The sequence below is a fragment of the Lineus longissimus genome, chromosome 2, assembly GCF_910592395.1.
Source record: "Lineus longissimus chromosome 2, tnLinLong1.2, whole genome shotgun sequence".
Lineage (NCBI taxonomy): Eukaryota > Metazoa > Nemertea > Pilidiophora > Heteronemertea > Lineidae > Lineus > Lineus longissimus.
Window position 1 is genome coordinate 2,622,418 of NC_088309.1, and position 16,721 is coordinate 2,639,138.

The 16,721-nt window shown below is 41.0% G+C and overlaps 2 protein-coding genes across 2 annotated transcripts; one reads left to right on the forward strand and one right to left on the reverse strand.

The window, feature by feature from the left end:
• Nucleotides 1–4,083: 4,083 nt before the first annotated feature.
• Nucleotides 4,084–13,067, reverse strand: LOC135501092 (E3 ubiquitin-protein ligase RNF115-like). Its single transcript, XM_064792893.1, has 8 exons — nt 12,984–13,067; nt 9,929–9,981; nt 9,635–9,713; nt 9,127–9,392; nt 8,703–8,768; nt 8,058–8,227; nt 7,811–7,926; nt 4,084–7,544 (listed from the first exon to the last, which is right to left on the reverse strand). The coding sequence occupies exons 1-8, from the start codon at nt 13,059–13,061 to the stop codon at nt 7,449–7,451; spliced, it is 924 nt and encodes a 307-aa protein (XP_064648963.1). The 5' UTR covers nt 13,062–13,067; the 3' UTR covers nt 4,084–7,448.
• A 251-nt stretch (nt 13,068–13,318) lies between these two features.
• LOC135483512 (ADP-ribosylation factor-like protein 15) lies at nt 13,319–16,256 on the forward strand. The gene is made up of 5 exons (XM_064764474.1): nt 13,319–13,497; nt 13,831–13,972; nt 14,315–14,374; nt 14,731–14,939; nt 15,176–16,256. The coding sequence occupies exons 1-5, from the start codon at nt 13,432–13,434 to the stop codon at nt 15,344–15,346; spliced, it is 648 nt and encodes a 215-aa protein (XP_064620544.1). The 5' UTR covers nt 13,319–13,431; the 3' UTR covers nt 15,347–16,256.
• The last annotated feature ends 465 nt before the right edge of the window (nt 16,257–16,721 follow it).

The following is a 16,721-nucleotide window of genomic DNA, read 5'->3' on the forward strand; positions in this document are numbered from 1 at the left end:
GTTGTGCCGTTGTGTTACTAGTACAGCAGGGACATAGCATCTGATGGCAGACCATGGACAGACTTCATAGTGAGTTAAGGGCAGCACGTTGTGTCCTTGTGTGGCATGCACGGAAGGGATAAGTTGTGACATATCGTCTGGCAGCAGACCATAGGCAGACTGCATGCAAGCAAGCTGAGGGCGAGAGGTTGTGCCATTGTGTTGCATGCTTAACAGGGACATGATGTGACATATCAGCGGACAGTAGGTGGACAGAGTGTATGCCAAGTGTGGGGAGGCCAACCGGTTGTGTGATGTGTGTAGCATACAGAACAGGGATAGATGTGATATTTCCTCTGATCTCATGAAGACAGGATGTTTCTCTCGTAGATGAGGCGAATTGCCAATCATGTTCGATTATCTTAGAAAGACAAAGTCATTTGGACATACTAACCAATGTCCGACACATAAGGTTCCTTAAGGATGTACCTCTCATGGCATGATCGACAACGTACATTCAAGCCGAGCAAGAGGGAAGTCCGCGAGTCCTTGTTCATACGTGAGTCCTTGCTCTCTTCTGTCCCTTGTACCTTCAGGATGTACCTTTCAAAGCATGACTACGTCACATTCAAGCCGAGCAAGAGAGAAGTCCGCGAGTCCTTGCTCCTCCGCGAATCCTTGCTCTCTTCTGTCCCTTGTACCTTCAGGATGTACCTTTCAAGGCACGACAGCGTCACATTTAAGCCGAGCAAGAGAGAAGTCCGCGAGTCCTTGCTCTCATCAGGGTGCACCGTTCAAGGCCAGACAGCCCCACATCCAAGCCGTGGTGTGAACGCCAGGGAGTAAAGGCCTGAACGTGACGTTGGTCAATCCCGAAGGCACAGCGTGAAGAGAAGAGTGCAAGGACTTCCTGACATTCACGTCAATACGCCTTGATTCTGACCTTGTCATGCATTGAAAGATACACCTTGGAGCCGCAGGGAGAGATGAGAAGAAGGGATCACAGACATTCACGCCAATATGCCTTGATTGTGACCTTTTCCTGCCTTGAAAGATACACCTTGGAGCCGCAGGGAGAGATGAGAAGAAGGGATCACAGACATTCACACAAATGCGGCTTGATTGGGACATTGTCCTGCCTTAAAAGGTACATCCTGAGGGCATAGCGAAGAAAAGAGCGCAAGGACTTCCGGACATTCACGCCAATACGGCTTGATTGTCATTTTATCCTGCCTCGAATGGTACAATTTGAAAGCACAGGAAACAGAAGATCGCAAGTACTCCATCATATGCAGCTCACTCGTAACGTTGTCTTTGAAAGTGGAACCTAAGAGAGCAAGGCCTCCCTGACATTCAACGTAAATACGGCTTAAATGTGACGTCGTCCTCCCTTGAAACGGACATCCTGAAGTAAAGGGGAGAAAGGATAGCAAGGACTCCCTGACATCAAGTCCAGTACGTTGAGAATGTAAGGGAGTCGTTGATATCTTCCCTCCCTTAGTTTTCAGTATCTTTTAAGGCAAAGCAATGTCACAATCAAGCCATATTGGGCCTGAATGCCAGGGAGTCTTGGCTCTCCCTTGTAGTCTGTGTATGTCAAGAGAATATCAAAAGGCAGGACAAAGTTTAAATGAAGCCGTGGCGGGATGTCTGGGAGTCCATGCTCTCTGCTCCCTCCTGCACCGATTTATGTGGCTCTGACCAATGTGCCATGCCTCAAGTCTTTCCATCATGGCCCGTCTTCCACCTCACATCCTGAAGGCGCAGGGTAGAGAAAAGAGCACGAACTCTCTCTCAAGACACCAACACGGCTTGATTGTGTCGTTGGTCAGCCTTAAAGGTACATCTTGCCGGCACGGGCGAGAGAAAAGAGCACGGACTCCCTCTCAAGACACCAACACGGCTTGATTGTGTCGTTAGTCTGCCTTAAAGAGACATCTTGCCGGCACGGGTGAGAAAAGGGAGCAAGGACTCGCTGCCATTCATTTATTTACACCTTGATTGTGACGTTGTCCTCGAAACTCACATGGGACAGGAAAGAGCAAGGACTCCCTGACATTCACTCCAAAACGGCATGATTGTGACGTTGTCCTGCCTTGAATGGTGCATCCTGAAGGTACAGGGGGATTGAAGAGAGGAATGACGCCCTGGCGTTCACAGCAATATGGCTTGAATGAGATATTGTCCTACCTTTCAATGTACAACTTGACGTTACAGGGGAGAGAAGAGAGCAAGGACTTCCTGACATTCAGTCTCGTACGGCTTGATTGGGTCGTTGTCCTGCCTTGGAAGGTACATCACGAAAGGACAGAGGAGAGAAGAGCACAAGGGCTCCCTGGCATTAACACCAATATGGCTTGATTGTGACCTCGTCCTGCCTTGAAAGGTGAATCCTCATGGCACAGAGTAGCGTGCAAGAACTCCCTGACAAAAGCCAATGATACAGCTTGATTGTGGCGCTGTCCTGCCTTTCAAGGTATACGCTCAAATGCAAAGAGGAGATATGAGCGGAAGGCATCACAGACATCACCAATACGGCTTGATTGGGATGTTGCCCTGCCTTGAAAGGTATATCTTGACAGTATAGGGGGGAAAGAGGGCAAGGCCTTCCTGACGTTCACGGCAGTATGGCTTGATTGGCACCTCTTCCTGTCTCAAGAGGCACACTGAATGTGACGTTGTCTTGTCTTCATGAAAGGTATATCCTGAAGTCACAGGGGAGAGAAGACAACAAGGACTCTCTGACATTCAGCCCACGGCTTGACTGTGACGATGTCGTGCCTTGGAAGGAACACCCTGGAGACACACTGGAGAAACGAGAGGAAGAATCACTGTCACTCACTGAAATACGTCTTGATTGGCCATGAAAGGACGTACCTTTCAAGACCTGTAGGACAACGCCATATTCAAGCCCTATTGGTGTGAATGTCAGGGAGATATTGATCTCTTCTCTCCCTGTTTCTTTCAGGATACATGTATATCTTTCAAGGCAGGACAACATCACAATCAAGCCGTATTGGACTGAATGTCCGGGAGTCCTTGCTCTCTCTTGTCCCCTGTGCCTATGGACAGTATATTCAAGACAGGACAATGTCACAATCAAGCCATATTGGCGTGATGTCAGAGGGCCATGCTCTGTTCTCTCCCCTGTGCCTTCAGGGTGTACCTTTCAAGGTGCATTGCAGTGAATGTCCAGGAGTCCTTGCTCTCTCTTGTCCCCTGTGCCTATGGACAGTATCTTCAAGGTAGGACAATGTCACAATCAGGCCATATTGGCGTGATGACAGAGGGCCATGCTCTGTTCTCTCCCCTGTGCCTTCAGGGTGTACCTTTCAAGGTGCATTGGAGTGAATGTCCGGGAGTCCTTGCTCTGTTCTTTCCACTGTATCTTCATGGTGTACTTCTTTAAGGCAGAACAATGCAATGTTTTGCTGTGATGTGGGGAGTCCACGCTCTTCTCTATCCCCTTAGCCTTCATGGTGTAAGGTGGAAGTCGATCCAAGGAATGATTTGGGGCATATTGGTTGTGCTATCTAATGTTGTGACATTTCCTGCGAAGACAGGTTGTGTCCTTTGCAGAGAGGACTGATAGGGCTACAGTAAGACCAAATATTTGGACACACTGATCAGTATCCACTGGGATACCATTCGCTTTCATGGAAGATGGGTTGTGATTATGAGGTCAAGTTGTGATATCTCTTGAAGGCCAGAGATTGGGGCACTGGATGACTGCTTGTCATGTCATGTTGGACCATGGACAGATTGAGATTTGCATTCACCCAAGGACAGGTAGGTTGTGCCATTTTAGCAGACTGGCTGGGACATCATGCAGTTATCTGAGCTCTCGAGCTGTCCTTGGAGCTGGCAAAAAATCCGATGAAAGACAGGACAGGTTGTGACTACCTTTCTACAGACAGCAGCATTCTGAGGAATTGGCTGATGAAACAGGTCGTCACAACCTTCACAGACCTAACTACCCAAATCAGTCACAGGACTGCTCAAGACGTCCCCGCCTGTCTTTACTGAAGCATCGCTGATCCACAGCAAGTTTCAACATCACCACTTCTTCTCTGATGCTGGATACAATAAATCTAGCTATTTATTGAGTGACATGTGCTTTATTGACCTCTAGTAGTTTGACACTTTACAATATAGCAATTCGTTACACAGATCAGCTCAGCTGCTCCACAATTCCAGCTTAATTAGGCAATATTTACATTGATCAGGGAAAAATAGTTGGAAATTTGTAATAAAATTCGCTTGCAGCAACGCCAAATCTGCTCTGAACCACCTTTCTCCCCTACAGTGCTCAAAAAGGTGGTAGAATCCAGGCACAGATTCACAAATGGAAGAAACCATTAAAAACTGCAGAGGAGAAAGCTTGCAAATAAATAACGAGTGAAAGAAAAAGAACCTAGAGAGTATTAGCTAGGGAAGAGGGAAGACAAAATCAAAACGATCAACAACTCGTAGGTAATGACGCTAAGAAATATCATACAACTGGTACAACCCACATTCTGTCACAACACAGTTCACTTCTCAATACCCAAGACACCATGCTAAACTTTAAGGATTCCAAAATCAATACAATTCATTCCAAATTGCTGTCTTCCATCCAAGGTTTTTTGGATTGATACAGAACTAACAATTCAAATCAAATTCCCCTACAAAGTCTACTACATCACTTTAAGATACACCATGGATATGCACTGTCGAAGAGATCGATGAGAAGAGCTCTAGGTGACTACAAACTATCATCTGTATAGAAAGTCGGATTTTAGTTGTGTTTAGCATCACAGGTCAGAGTACTTTTGTCCACCAAGGAACTATTTCTTATCAGTAGAAGTGTATGACAAATGTACATTTACACACATTAATATCTCACCGAACACTAAAACTGGTTTCCCATATTCCATGTCTAAAAAGCTTTTTAAACCAAAGAGTCATCAACACTGTAATGACAGTTTCTACTCATCTACTGGGTAACACCTACTATAAACAAAAACAATAGGTACAATAAGAAACTACCCCAGACTGTCTTTGAGTGGAAAAGTCACAGGAGTAGTCGTCTAGGGCCTTAAAGTTAAAAGATGGCAGGTCAAAGGGGTTTCCAGGGGCCAAGACAAGCACTCAGTGTGATATTTTCACTCAAAAAGAGACGAGTATCATTTTCTGTTTACGTTTTACGAGCAGTTTAAAAATCTTTTAAACTCAAATCATTGCAAATTTCAGTCCGAAACTAGAGTGTGCCTTGCATTGATGGTGTGAATCAATGACGCTATGATGTTACAGCAGGGGCAATGCCGCAATGATTTTGAGATTGGTGTTTGAAAAACCTCCACGAAGTTTTGGCATGTGATAAATTTATAACAGCTTTAAGAGCCAAACTAACAGTTGTTCATTTTAAAAATCGGCTGCTTTAAAAATGACATTAAGTTCACATAAGTTGACATCTTATTACCAGTTTTCTCTAATCATTAATCTCTTAATATCAAAGTAACAGAACTGGTTCATTTTACAACATCTATCAAAACGCTGACAGTATTCAAATAAACATAAGTTTCAATGTTTTTCTTGCTTACAGGTGCACGCATCTGAGAGAGAACACAGTTTTAGACAGTATTTATGCCTTAACCTAGACAGTATTTATGCCTTTTAATGAGATTTATACTAGTCCTTTGAGGACCTCCAATCAGTGTCACAAAGAGCAGAAGCTGACAAAATTTCTGGATTTTGTTTATCGTTATGCATGCGGATAAATGAACATTGTCTATATGCACATGCATAACTAAAGCAAAATCTGGAAAAGCTCAAACTTCTGCTAACAGTGATTCAAATTCCTCAAAGGAGCAGTGCACAATATTTCCCAAAATCATTTGATTCACCTCAGATATTTCTGATCACTAGCCTTGTGACAAGGAATATCACTCCTGTTGGATGGGGATGTGAATGGACATTTGATCAGAGTTTCTGATTGTTAGACCAGTGCCCATGACATATACCAGGGTGACAGAGACCACAAGGGTTGCTTTGTTACCAACATCGATAGTTAAGCCATTCGGAGGAGTCTTAGCAGAGACAAAACATGTGTAATCAGGGAGAAAAACTTTGTAAATGGCCAACACTGGCAAACTGGTTGTATATTTTAGTGCTGTGGTTTTACATTCTGAACTTTTGGACGTTTTCACTAACATCAATGTGTGGAAAACTGGACAGTGTGATGGTCCTGCTCCTCAACATCATGAAGCTACTGACACCTCTCCCCAAAACGCTCACTTGACCCAACTTTCATACTGGAAGTATAAATCTAACTTGCAATGTGAATGCAGTGCATGTATCACGACCTTCAAGGCTTTAAAAAACAAATCCAGGCAAATAGCAGATAAAACTCAAGTTGGGAATGGGAGATATTTACACGGGACCTACGTTTGAACGATGGACATTTATCACAACTGTCATGGCACAAAATGCTGCAAAATTTAACCAAACCTGCAAACTGTTTGCCAAACACTGGGTTGCTTAAAGCGAGTATCTAACTTCAAAACACAATCTGGAAGTGATGAAGTTTTCAGTTTTGGAAAAATTTGAGCCATTTTATTCTTGGCCAAGACAGTTGAGATATTGGCGTCCACCTTTAGAATTCACACAGATTTCAAGCTATGGGTTGACAGCAAGTCTTATTCATTGACATCTGCAGCTAAAATTGATTGCTTTGAAATGGCAAGATGAGTGTCTTTAATTGATGAGATCACATCTCATTGGTGTCATCTATTTGAGGCCTATTCTGATCCCAAGAGATGATCAGTGGATTTGAGACAAAATGTTGTCTCTGGTACTTGCAAAAATTTGAATAGGCATCTGCAAGAATTCTTAAGGTTAAAAAAGACGAAAGAATAAATTTTCTATTCTTTCATACTCGAAACAGTGCTTAAATATGGACAATGTGGTATTTACAACAGTGTGGGACAAAATGACCCATTATGTGAATGATTCCAATCTGTCATCACAAAGTTTTTAAAACGTCTTTCCTAAGAGAATTCATCAAATCGGACATGGCTGATGAGTCCTGTCGACTTAGGTGGCTTTGGATATTTTGAGACTATTGTTACAGGTATTGCATATCTTCATCCGTTTAGCTTGCTCTTGATCCTCTAGGGTTCCATTTTCAATTTCCGAGCCGCTTCCTAACGAGATGAAGTCCTGGTGTATTTGGCATTCCTCAGAGACTATACCATAACTGCCATTTCTGACAATTCTACGATCTGCTGGCAATGAGATTCACGCAAATGAGATCTAATCAGACATCTCAGACAGGCAGCATTCTAACTGTTCATAACACTCTCAGCCAATTAATTATGTATTTACTTTCTTCACAAATTGCCTCAAAATACCCTTAACCACTCACGTAAAAAATCACAATAATACGAACATTCCTAGTATTTTGATAATGTCCGTATAGGAAATTGTCTCTACCTATTGTCAAGGTTGGGTATTTGAAGTGGAGTCTCGTCTTCTGAAGTATCACGACCATTCATATCTTTGCGACAAATTGGACAAGTGCCATGCTGGAAAACAGATAGCAGAAGGTTTCAGCGGTGCATATTTAGGAGGAAAAACAGCCGACTTGGTTTTAAATGAAAACGTCAGCATAGCTACAGAAATCAGTGGCCCTTAAAATTCCGCGTTTGCCACAAAGAGCCCAACAGAGGGGTAACGTGTAATGCGGCCGACTGTTCAAAACCAGTTTGTCACAAACTGGGTCCTTTTGTGGACTTATAAATCACCCACAAAATTCCTGTTAGGGATAACATGCCGTGATCATTGTACTTACCCTTTCTAACCAAGGCACAATACAATCGGTATGATAGTAATGTTGGCACGGTAGAAGACGGACCTCTTCTTGTAAATGGAAGTCTTCCATACAAACTGTACACTGCAAGCGATTCTCTGCAAGGGAGAGACGAAAGTCAATACCAAGGGGTGATTCATGAAAATCATCACAAAAACAAGTTGATGAATGTGCAAATCAAAGCCATGACCTGCCAAGCCATAGCGACTAAAAAGTATTTTTGACTCACCCACTTGTTCCTTGGTCACTTTTCTGTGAGGTAAAGAATCTATTTGTTGTTTATTAGCTGGCGGGGCACCAGAGCCTTCTAGTTGATTTAACAGTTGTGATACAATAGCATCTAGACCATCTGCACCCCATGCATAGTCACCAGGGTTGCCATGTAATTGAAACATTCCTCTGAAAATAAAAATTGTGACATCTTCAATTTCAATGTTCAGTGAAATCTCCCTAAGCGGACATCTCTCTTTCTATCAGGGACACAGCATCTGACTCATAATGGTTCTTTCCATTGATTTTGACCTCTGTAATCAGGATACCCTATAACTAAGGACCATGGGTGTCCTTAATAGAGGTTCTACTGAAGAAAACATACACAACTTCTAATTTTGCTTGATGTTTACAATTCAGGCATTAGCATCATTCCAACTGTTTTATAGTGGTAGCATGAAAATGGCAGCATCAAAATCCCATCCTCAAATCTTGAACAGAAAAGCATGAACCATTACCATTAAGAATGTTAATTCAGACACAACTGATTCTAAATGTCAACTGGTTAAGGCCAATCATCATTTTATGATTAGATCAGCTAGAAATGACATTTGAATAGCTACCCGGTTTGCTAGTATTCCAATGAGTGTACAAGTCTACTTACATAGGCATACCTTCAGCTTGGAATAGCGCACCACCAGCTAATGAGCTTAATAATTGACTAATAATCCTGCAAGACAAGACCATCATTGTACACTATATCCACAAGAAATATACATAATCTCCTCTCAAAATTCCATTCTTTTGGAAAAAGTACATTTTCAAAGATGTCTTGGGGGATGAAACTGGGGTATTACTTTTTGATACACAATTTCTTTAACCCTCCAGGGCCTGGTTGTTCAAAATAAAAACATTTTCATGGTTTTAGGGGCAGCCTTGTTTTCAACCACCAGGCACTGGACTTTTGTTTAGCGTCTGAGTCAATCAACGTGTAAACTCCTCATGAGCAACTTTGAAAGAGACACAATACACATGTATAGAACATGTCAGGTTAGAACATGTCAGGCTGAAATGAAGGTAGCACTCACCCCTCAATAGCAGGATGGCGATCTGGTCTACTAGATGTGAAACGTCGTGCTGTTATCCTTGGCTGCCTCTGGCCCACACTGACTTGACTGAGGAGTGGATGACGTCGCTGACCTGGTAATCGGGGCGGCCTGGATTCTTCTTCTTCTGTCAGTCTGTTACTATCAGGCTCGACCTGCGTGGGTAAGTGGACCCCATCTGTAGGAGAGTGGAGGCCTTCTTCGTTTGTCTGCAGTTGAAAACTATCGGCAAATGTCCGCTCCCATAACTGAAACAAGGCATTTGAGAAAAGTGCTAATCATAGTTCTGAGTCTAAAAAAAGAAATTTCAACTCAAGTGTTTGTGGGTACGTACATTTGTATATGCATGGCATCAACTTTGAGATTGTACAGTACATTCTGATTTGGTTATCAATTATCTACCGTAAATAAATCAAATCATGCAGGCATCACGGTCGATATTTGGGTCTTTGCCGTACTGTGTTTCATTAAACAGGGCACAATTACTCACTTCCTCAAACTGAGCAGCTGGGTCCATCATCATCATGGGGGTTTCATTGTTGTCAGTATGTTGATCCTCCAACAATGAACTGTAAACCAAATGAACAGTTCAATGATAAAAAGAAAAATGGTTTTCAAGGAATTGTGTTGTTTTACACATCTTGAGTTTGATATAAAATGACCAATTATATATTCAGATGCAGGTAGGTTCAGACAAAAACTTCACACATCTTTTCGGTGTCCTCGGGCAAAGTGTTGCCAATCGCTCAACCCACTATACTGATATCCAAGAGACTCAACTTACCCCCCTGACATCTCCTCTATAAACCCACTATCACACCTTGGACATGTGTAGTCCTGAAAAGATAAAAGAACAGAGATTGATCAGACAATTATAGACTTGATAATGGATTTCCTCCTACACTTATCATGAAAATGAAGCACAGGTGAACTGCCTTTCAAAATGAGGCTCACTGAATGTTTGGTTTTGGTGTGTGACCTCGCCAACTCTTCATCAGAATTGGTGTGCAAGTGAGAGAAAAAAAAGAATTAGAAGCCAGCAGCATAGTGTCCATCATACCATGCCAATAAAGGTGTGGAAGAATTGGTCCATCTTCTGTCAGAATCCAACAAATCAATGTAATGAAACGAAAAATTGGCACAAAATTTGAAATCTCAAGAAATCGTGACACGCCAGCCTACGATACTAATCAGATGCAACAAGTGCTGCAGACTGATACTGTCACAATAATCATCAACATTATATAACTCGTCAGTAAGAGAACTTAATGGATTCTTTTGACGGGATTGTTGGAGAATGAACTAGAAACTCTGTATCAATAGAATGATGAAAGCTTGCATTCTAAATCATTGATTGTGATAACTTCGATCCATGATAATCATTATAATTGTCGATTCTTTTCAAAGAGAATGAAATGATACCCAAGGCGTATGTTTACACCAGGAAAAAAGTATTAACGCCCACAGGCTACAAGTCGTTTCTGGTATGATATGATAACCCTGCTACTGAGCACCAACCCCCTCAACTCTCGACTGATCTAGAATGTAAACAAAGGTTTTAGAAGCTGCAAATAGTTGTGAGGTTTTTAAATACCACTTTGGCAGAATATCACCAGAACAAACTTCTACATTCTAGATGTTTCTTGAGTGCATGTAGCTTTGAATTCAACCATATAGACTATTCTTATCCACTGGATTATTTGTTTTGGTAACAGTTTTATAGACTGTATTCTACTCAGTAAAATATCAACCGAGGTCTGTAATACAATGTATGATAGTAAAGATTTCGTATATGAAAATTTATAAAGACATGAATTTCAAGACCGACTCCATATCAGGCAGAATCAAAAATCGCTTTTCCACACAACAAAGTTAGTGATTGTAGTTTTTTGCCCCCGCTTGCCATAACTGATATGGATGTGTGGGCTTGGACAACTAGCCGATGTGGGACTTTGGGCAAACTACATGTATAACTTCACATGTACCTAATGGCTGTGCTTGATATGATACTTCTAATAGCCCTTTAAATCAAGTCAGGGAAGATAAAGCTATCTTTGAAATAAAAAAAAAGGTGAGATCTCTCATGGATAACTTGGCAATTAAATATAGCTTGAACTTGAAAGACAATAAAAGGTGGTAAATTATATAATCAATAAATTGACTGACACCACAAGCCAATGAACCTAAGAAGAGTTTCAGTCAGTTACATGAATCAAAAAAAAAGTCTATTATTATGTTTTTCATACAATTCCAATCAATTATTACTTGATGAATGATTCTTCATTCGATAAAAGTGACAGGAATATGAGGTACATGCACAAGTGGAGTACATCTTCACACAATTTGAAGGTGTTACCATGGTTTGATTTTGTATTACAAATATGTGTAGTAATAAGAACAGCTCAACAAAAAACCCAAAACTAAACCCACACAAAATTTTAAAGCAACTTTGCAGTCCTTAAAACTATGTATGACAAAATCATTCGTCAATACGCAGAGGATGAATTCGATGTTTCCAATGCAAACAGACTCGCAACGGACAAAATTATCTCTTTGAGAACAATAAAGGTTAAGCCTGGGGCTCATTCCCCACTGTCAGTTTCATCATCCATGACTTGGAAAGGTTTTTTTGATAACATGGAATGTTCTAGTGGCTTGTACTAGATCAATATCTCCAATGATATATCCAACCTTATTGCACTGATTAATGAGTCTTCTTTTCTATCCTGAGCCTGGAATCTTCTTGTGCCAATATATTACAGGTTAGCCAAAATGAAATGTCTTTTGATGTAGTTGATGATACAAATACCGTTCCTTCTTGCATTTTTTTCAAAATTTTATGAGGACTTTTCCGTCCTTTAAATTTGCTGAATTCCTTTTTTATCTAAGATGATAAGTAAATCAGCCATGTATTGTAAGGCTTAGTATGAACTAGGGATCAAAATGGGAGCCTGCTTAAAAGCAAGCAGAGAATTCTCAAGACTCATCATGAATAGCTCAACTTTATACATCAATGTCAGATAAAAACTGCCTCAAGTCAAATTGTTCTCACTTTTTGCTTTATTGATGACAAACCAATTAATTCAAAATCAATAACAATTAAAAACTACGTATCAGTTGGTAGGTGGTCACTGCAATTCCTACTTTTTGATGACCTCAGATTCAAATGCTTTCTATTATTACAGTTGGATGAATCCAGAGCAATGTGCAGTTTATTTTCAATTAATTTTAACATTCCCCCCCCCCCCCACCCCAAATGTCATACACGACTTAAGTCTATACTCCTTGATGTTTTGTCTGCATCATTTGGGGCTCTGGAGACTCGGTCAGACTACACGTCAATAACAGGATGGGACATAACAAAGACAAATTCCCAAGAGTGACTGGTTTGAGTCGATCGACTCAACTGTCCTCAACTGTTGTTGCCAAAAAAATTGGAAAAATAACAGTACACAAGATTCAAGACGAAGCAAGACTGACCACAAGACGTCATTATGAATTAATGGCACACTGATTGCTGAATGACTGATCATCGCTCATCACTGAAGGCAGCCTGCTGGCTCTGCAGCAATGCCAAATGGGCCTTGCCCTCGGCACATCTGGCATGCATGTCATGTCGGCCTGCTCTGTCTCTGGCTTGTGACACTATCACAGTGTATGTTTATGTACATGTGTCATGTGTGTGTACAAAATGTATACACAGTAAGTATGTAGGAAGTGAAAATGAAGGGCGACGAAAATCAGGAGATTTCTGGGGCGAATACTATATACACCTGTGACACACGAAAAAAGACAAAAAGCTTTACACATAGAGTAGACTCTCGTCTGTAAGTACATACTGGTAAATCAGGATTGATCTCAACAGAACACTGGTGGCAAAAGAATCTTTGAGGCCTATCGACTGCAGCCTCGGCCATTTTATGTCCATGATCTGTAATCGAACGAGATTGGGAAAATTGCGAGAAATTGCGAGAAAATTTTAGTGTAACAAAATTGATATATTCCAAAATGTACACGTTATTTCGTTATTAGAGAAACTTGTTTGTAGTTGATAATATATTTCAGGTAATGATAACAAGTTATATCTGATGCAAAAAATATTTTATTATATCAAATGATATTTTCAAATCTGTTGCGAAAGCAATATTTTGCAAACATTTTATAAACTTCCGGTTTTCTTGGATTCCAAATTTTTATTTTTCTTCAAAAATTGCTCAACAAATATACCTTCGTTTTCGTCATTTGGTTCAGAGATGGTTTAGGTCAATACAAGGATCGTTTGCCACCATGACCGAACGTTTGAGTTACTGCTGTGGCATTTGCACAGGTGTTTTTCGCATCGGTTGTTACACGGTAAATCATGTCAAAAAGTTCACTGATCACACATCAATGAAGTGTATACTTGTAGGCCCTAGGCCTAGTAAACTAAAGTAGAGTTATCCAGACAGGTGGCTGGGATATTCAACAAAACTGTTAAAGAAGAGACCTACCCCACATGATGCCAACAGTGGAATTGTAAATCTCCGAATGAGTGGGTCTGTACTGTCTTTCTTTAGGACTTGGTTTTTTGGTCCTTTGTATTTGTTAGGACGTTAGGCAGGATCGTTGTGACACTTGTCTTCAGACTGTTGTTTTGATGGACAGGCTTAAGTTTAAGATGTTAGTGACACTGTATCTTTCTTGCAGATTTACAGAAAAATATGTTGTAAACCACCTCCACCGCCAAAGCCCGAGTTTGCTGTCATCTGTATTGGACTGACGAAAGCTGGGAAAAGCACTTTACTTGCCCTTCTGGCTGGAGAAAGTACAGAAGTTGAGCCAACTAAAGGTATACTTCACCCATGCTTACAACTTTGTGGGCTCTACATGTAGGGGCTATATTGATGCCTGACGTCTGACTCAGTCAGAGAGAGACTGAGTTCATGATGCAGCAAAAGTGTTTCATTGTGCCTGTAGTGTCAGCCAAAAGAAAACGTCTTTTTACAGTTGCTATATTTGTAATACCAAGAACAAAATGATTTAAATTTGATCATGACTTAACAGATAAATACATTATCCTTTTAGAAATGTGTCAGAAAACAGTCTCATTTTGTGCCAAACAACAGTTTGATTTTCCAAGTTGCAAGCATTGTTTTTCTATACCTTTTACCTTTTGTATTTCACACTCTAGGATTTAGTATCAAAGCACTGCAGTTTTCTGACTGCATCATCAATGTGAAGGAGATTGGAGGTGAGCTGTTACACGTAGATGTGTAATATTGTGAATTAGTGTTCTGCGATATAAAGCTCACGGTATCAAATCACTGAAAATAATATCAAATTAACAGATGAAGATTCCACATCTTCGGATTGATTCCAAGAGAACTATTTTAGCCAATACACTTTCCCACCTGCGCAACCTCATCACAATCATCATTTGGTCTGATAATTCAATATGGCGACGATGATTGGCATAGGAGGGACTATGTTCCCATATCCTGTCCCATAGTAGACCCTCTGCTTGCGATGCTTAGAGTAGTAGATTGCGTTATATGTGTTACTTGTCACAGGTTGCACTATTCTAAGACTCCTCTCTATTACCCAAAGGTGCTGATAATGTCCGTCCATACTGGCATCATTACTATCACGGTGCCCAAGGTGTCATATTCGTACTTGATAGCTCAAGTTCTGATGAAGATCTCCAGAAGGTTGAATCAGAGCTGAGTAATGCCTTGGTGAATCCACAATTGAGGAATGTCCCATGTCTGATTCTGGCCACGTATCAAGATGTACCTGGAGCTAAAACTGGTGAACAGGTCAGTGTTGTATTCTTTCAGTACTTTCTAGTCTTGTAAGTGATCCTAGTTGTAGTCATAGAGGGGCCGTTGAGGGATCATGGTCACTGCATGTGACCACCTGATTGGTACAGAGTCAGCTTGTGTGCTGAAAACACACACTATTTCATTCTTTGAGGGCTAAAAAGATTTGCAGTTTGGTATTCTAAAATCCTTTAATGACATAGAATCTGATTCTGATTTTCACTTTATTTCAGCTGACAGATGTCCTGGAGCTGAATAAGAACTGTGATGGTCGGCAGTGGCATCTGCAGATGTGCAGCAAGGCTGACACCAAGAGTGTACGTGCAGGCTTCATGCAGTTCAATCAGCTGTTACTTGGACCAAGCCCTGACCGGGAGGCTGCAGGGGACTACAATAGACTCTAGGCTTAGGTTATGTAACCATGCTGTAGTGTACAGCAGGGTAAATCTAACAAATCTGTGACTTGGAAAGATTTCAACAGGGTCAGTTTGGACGTCAAGGTTATTTCTAGATGTTATACATGGTAGATCAGGTTTTTCATGCTCCAACTTCGTATATAAAATATCGCTTGAAATATCGAGAGGCGGAGTATATTGAAAATCACTGGTTATGTCAGGATGATGGTAGATTAGATATGCAAAATTGTTGTTCCTGTGCAACTGCTTTGCCTCCATATACATGTACAGTGTACATATGGAGCAGTTATCTGGACAAAATTTAAATAAACAAAAACTTTTTACAATATTCTAGAAATCATTCAGTTATGTGGCAGTAATTTTCAGATTTATTTAGTTGCAAACATGTGTAGTTGTTGCTTGCAATGCTTGCCAAGTCCAACAGTTCTTTGTCAGATATTGTAACAAGCACTTAAAGTGTTCAGGAATTTGTCTCAAAGGTCAGGCTGCTGAATTGCTCTTTCAAAGCAGTTATCAAAACAATACAAACTGCCAAAATTAAGTTTATGTTATATGGGCACATGATCTGTCACTTTAGTTTTAAATCCTGCACTTTTTGCATCATTTGGAAAACTGATGCTAGTTCTGTATATTGTCAATAGAGAACACTACTCCCACCAATTTGTTATTGCCTGGGGCCCCTGTTAATTCTTGAGTACAGGGCTACACAAATGCTTGGTCCAGGCATGGTCTTTAGAGTTATTTATTCCAGATTAGGTGCATTTTGTACCAGCCATAACCAGTGTTATTTTGGATTTTAGAAGCAGTATGTTTTTAATGGAAAAAAAACTTGAACAGGACGATGTGAAAATCAAATCATAGCTTTCTGTAGATATTTTTATATTATACTTCTGTATATTTGTTGCATTGTTTTGGGTTAATTATGTGTTAATCTTTGGTACAACTTATCAAGTCATTCTCATGAAGGTGGGTGCCCGTTTGACCCAGACCGCTCGTTAAAATATGTTCGCTCTTCGCTTCACATATCATCAGTTAGTTCAGGGAAGACATTGCCGGTTATGAAACTTGTGATTGGTTGCTGTTGCTGCCCAAGTCATTCCTGAGATTCCTCTAAGCAAGGTTGTAGATTCCTCCAAGCAAGGTTGGAGATTCCTCTCGGCTAGGTTGGAGATTCCTCCAAGCAAGGTTGGAGATTCCTCCAAGCAAGGTTGGAGATTCCTCCAAGCAAGGTTGGAGATTCCTCCAAGCAAGGTTGGAGATTCCTCCAAGCAAGGTTGGAGATTCCTCTCGGCTAGGTTGGAGATTCCTCCAAGCAAGGTTGGAGATTCCTCTAGGCTAGGTTGGAGATTCCTCCAAGCAAGGT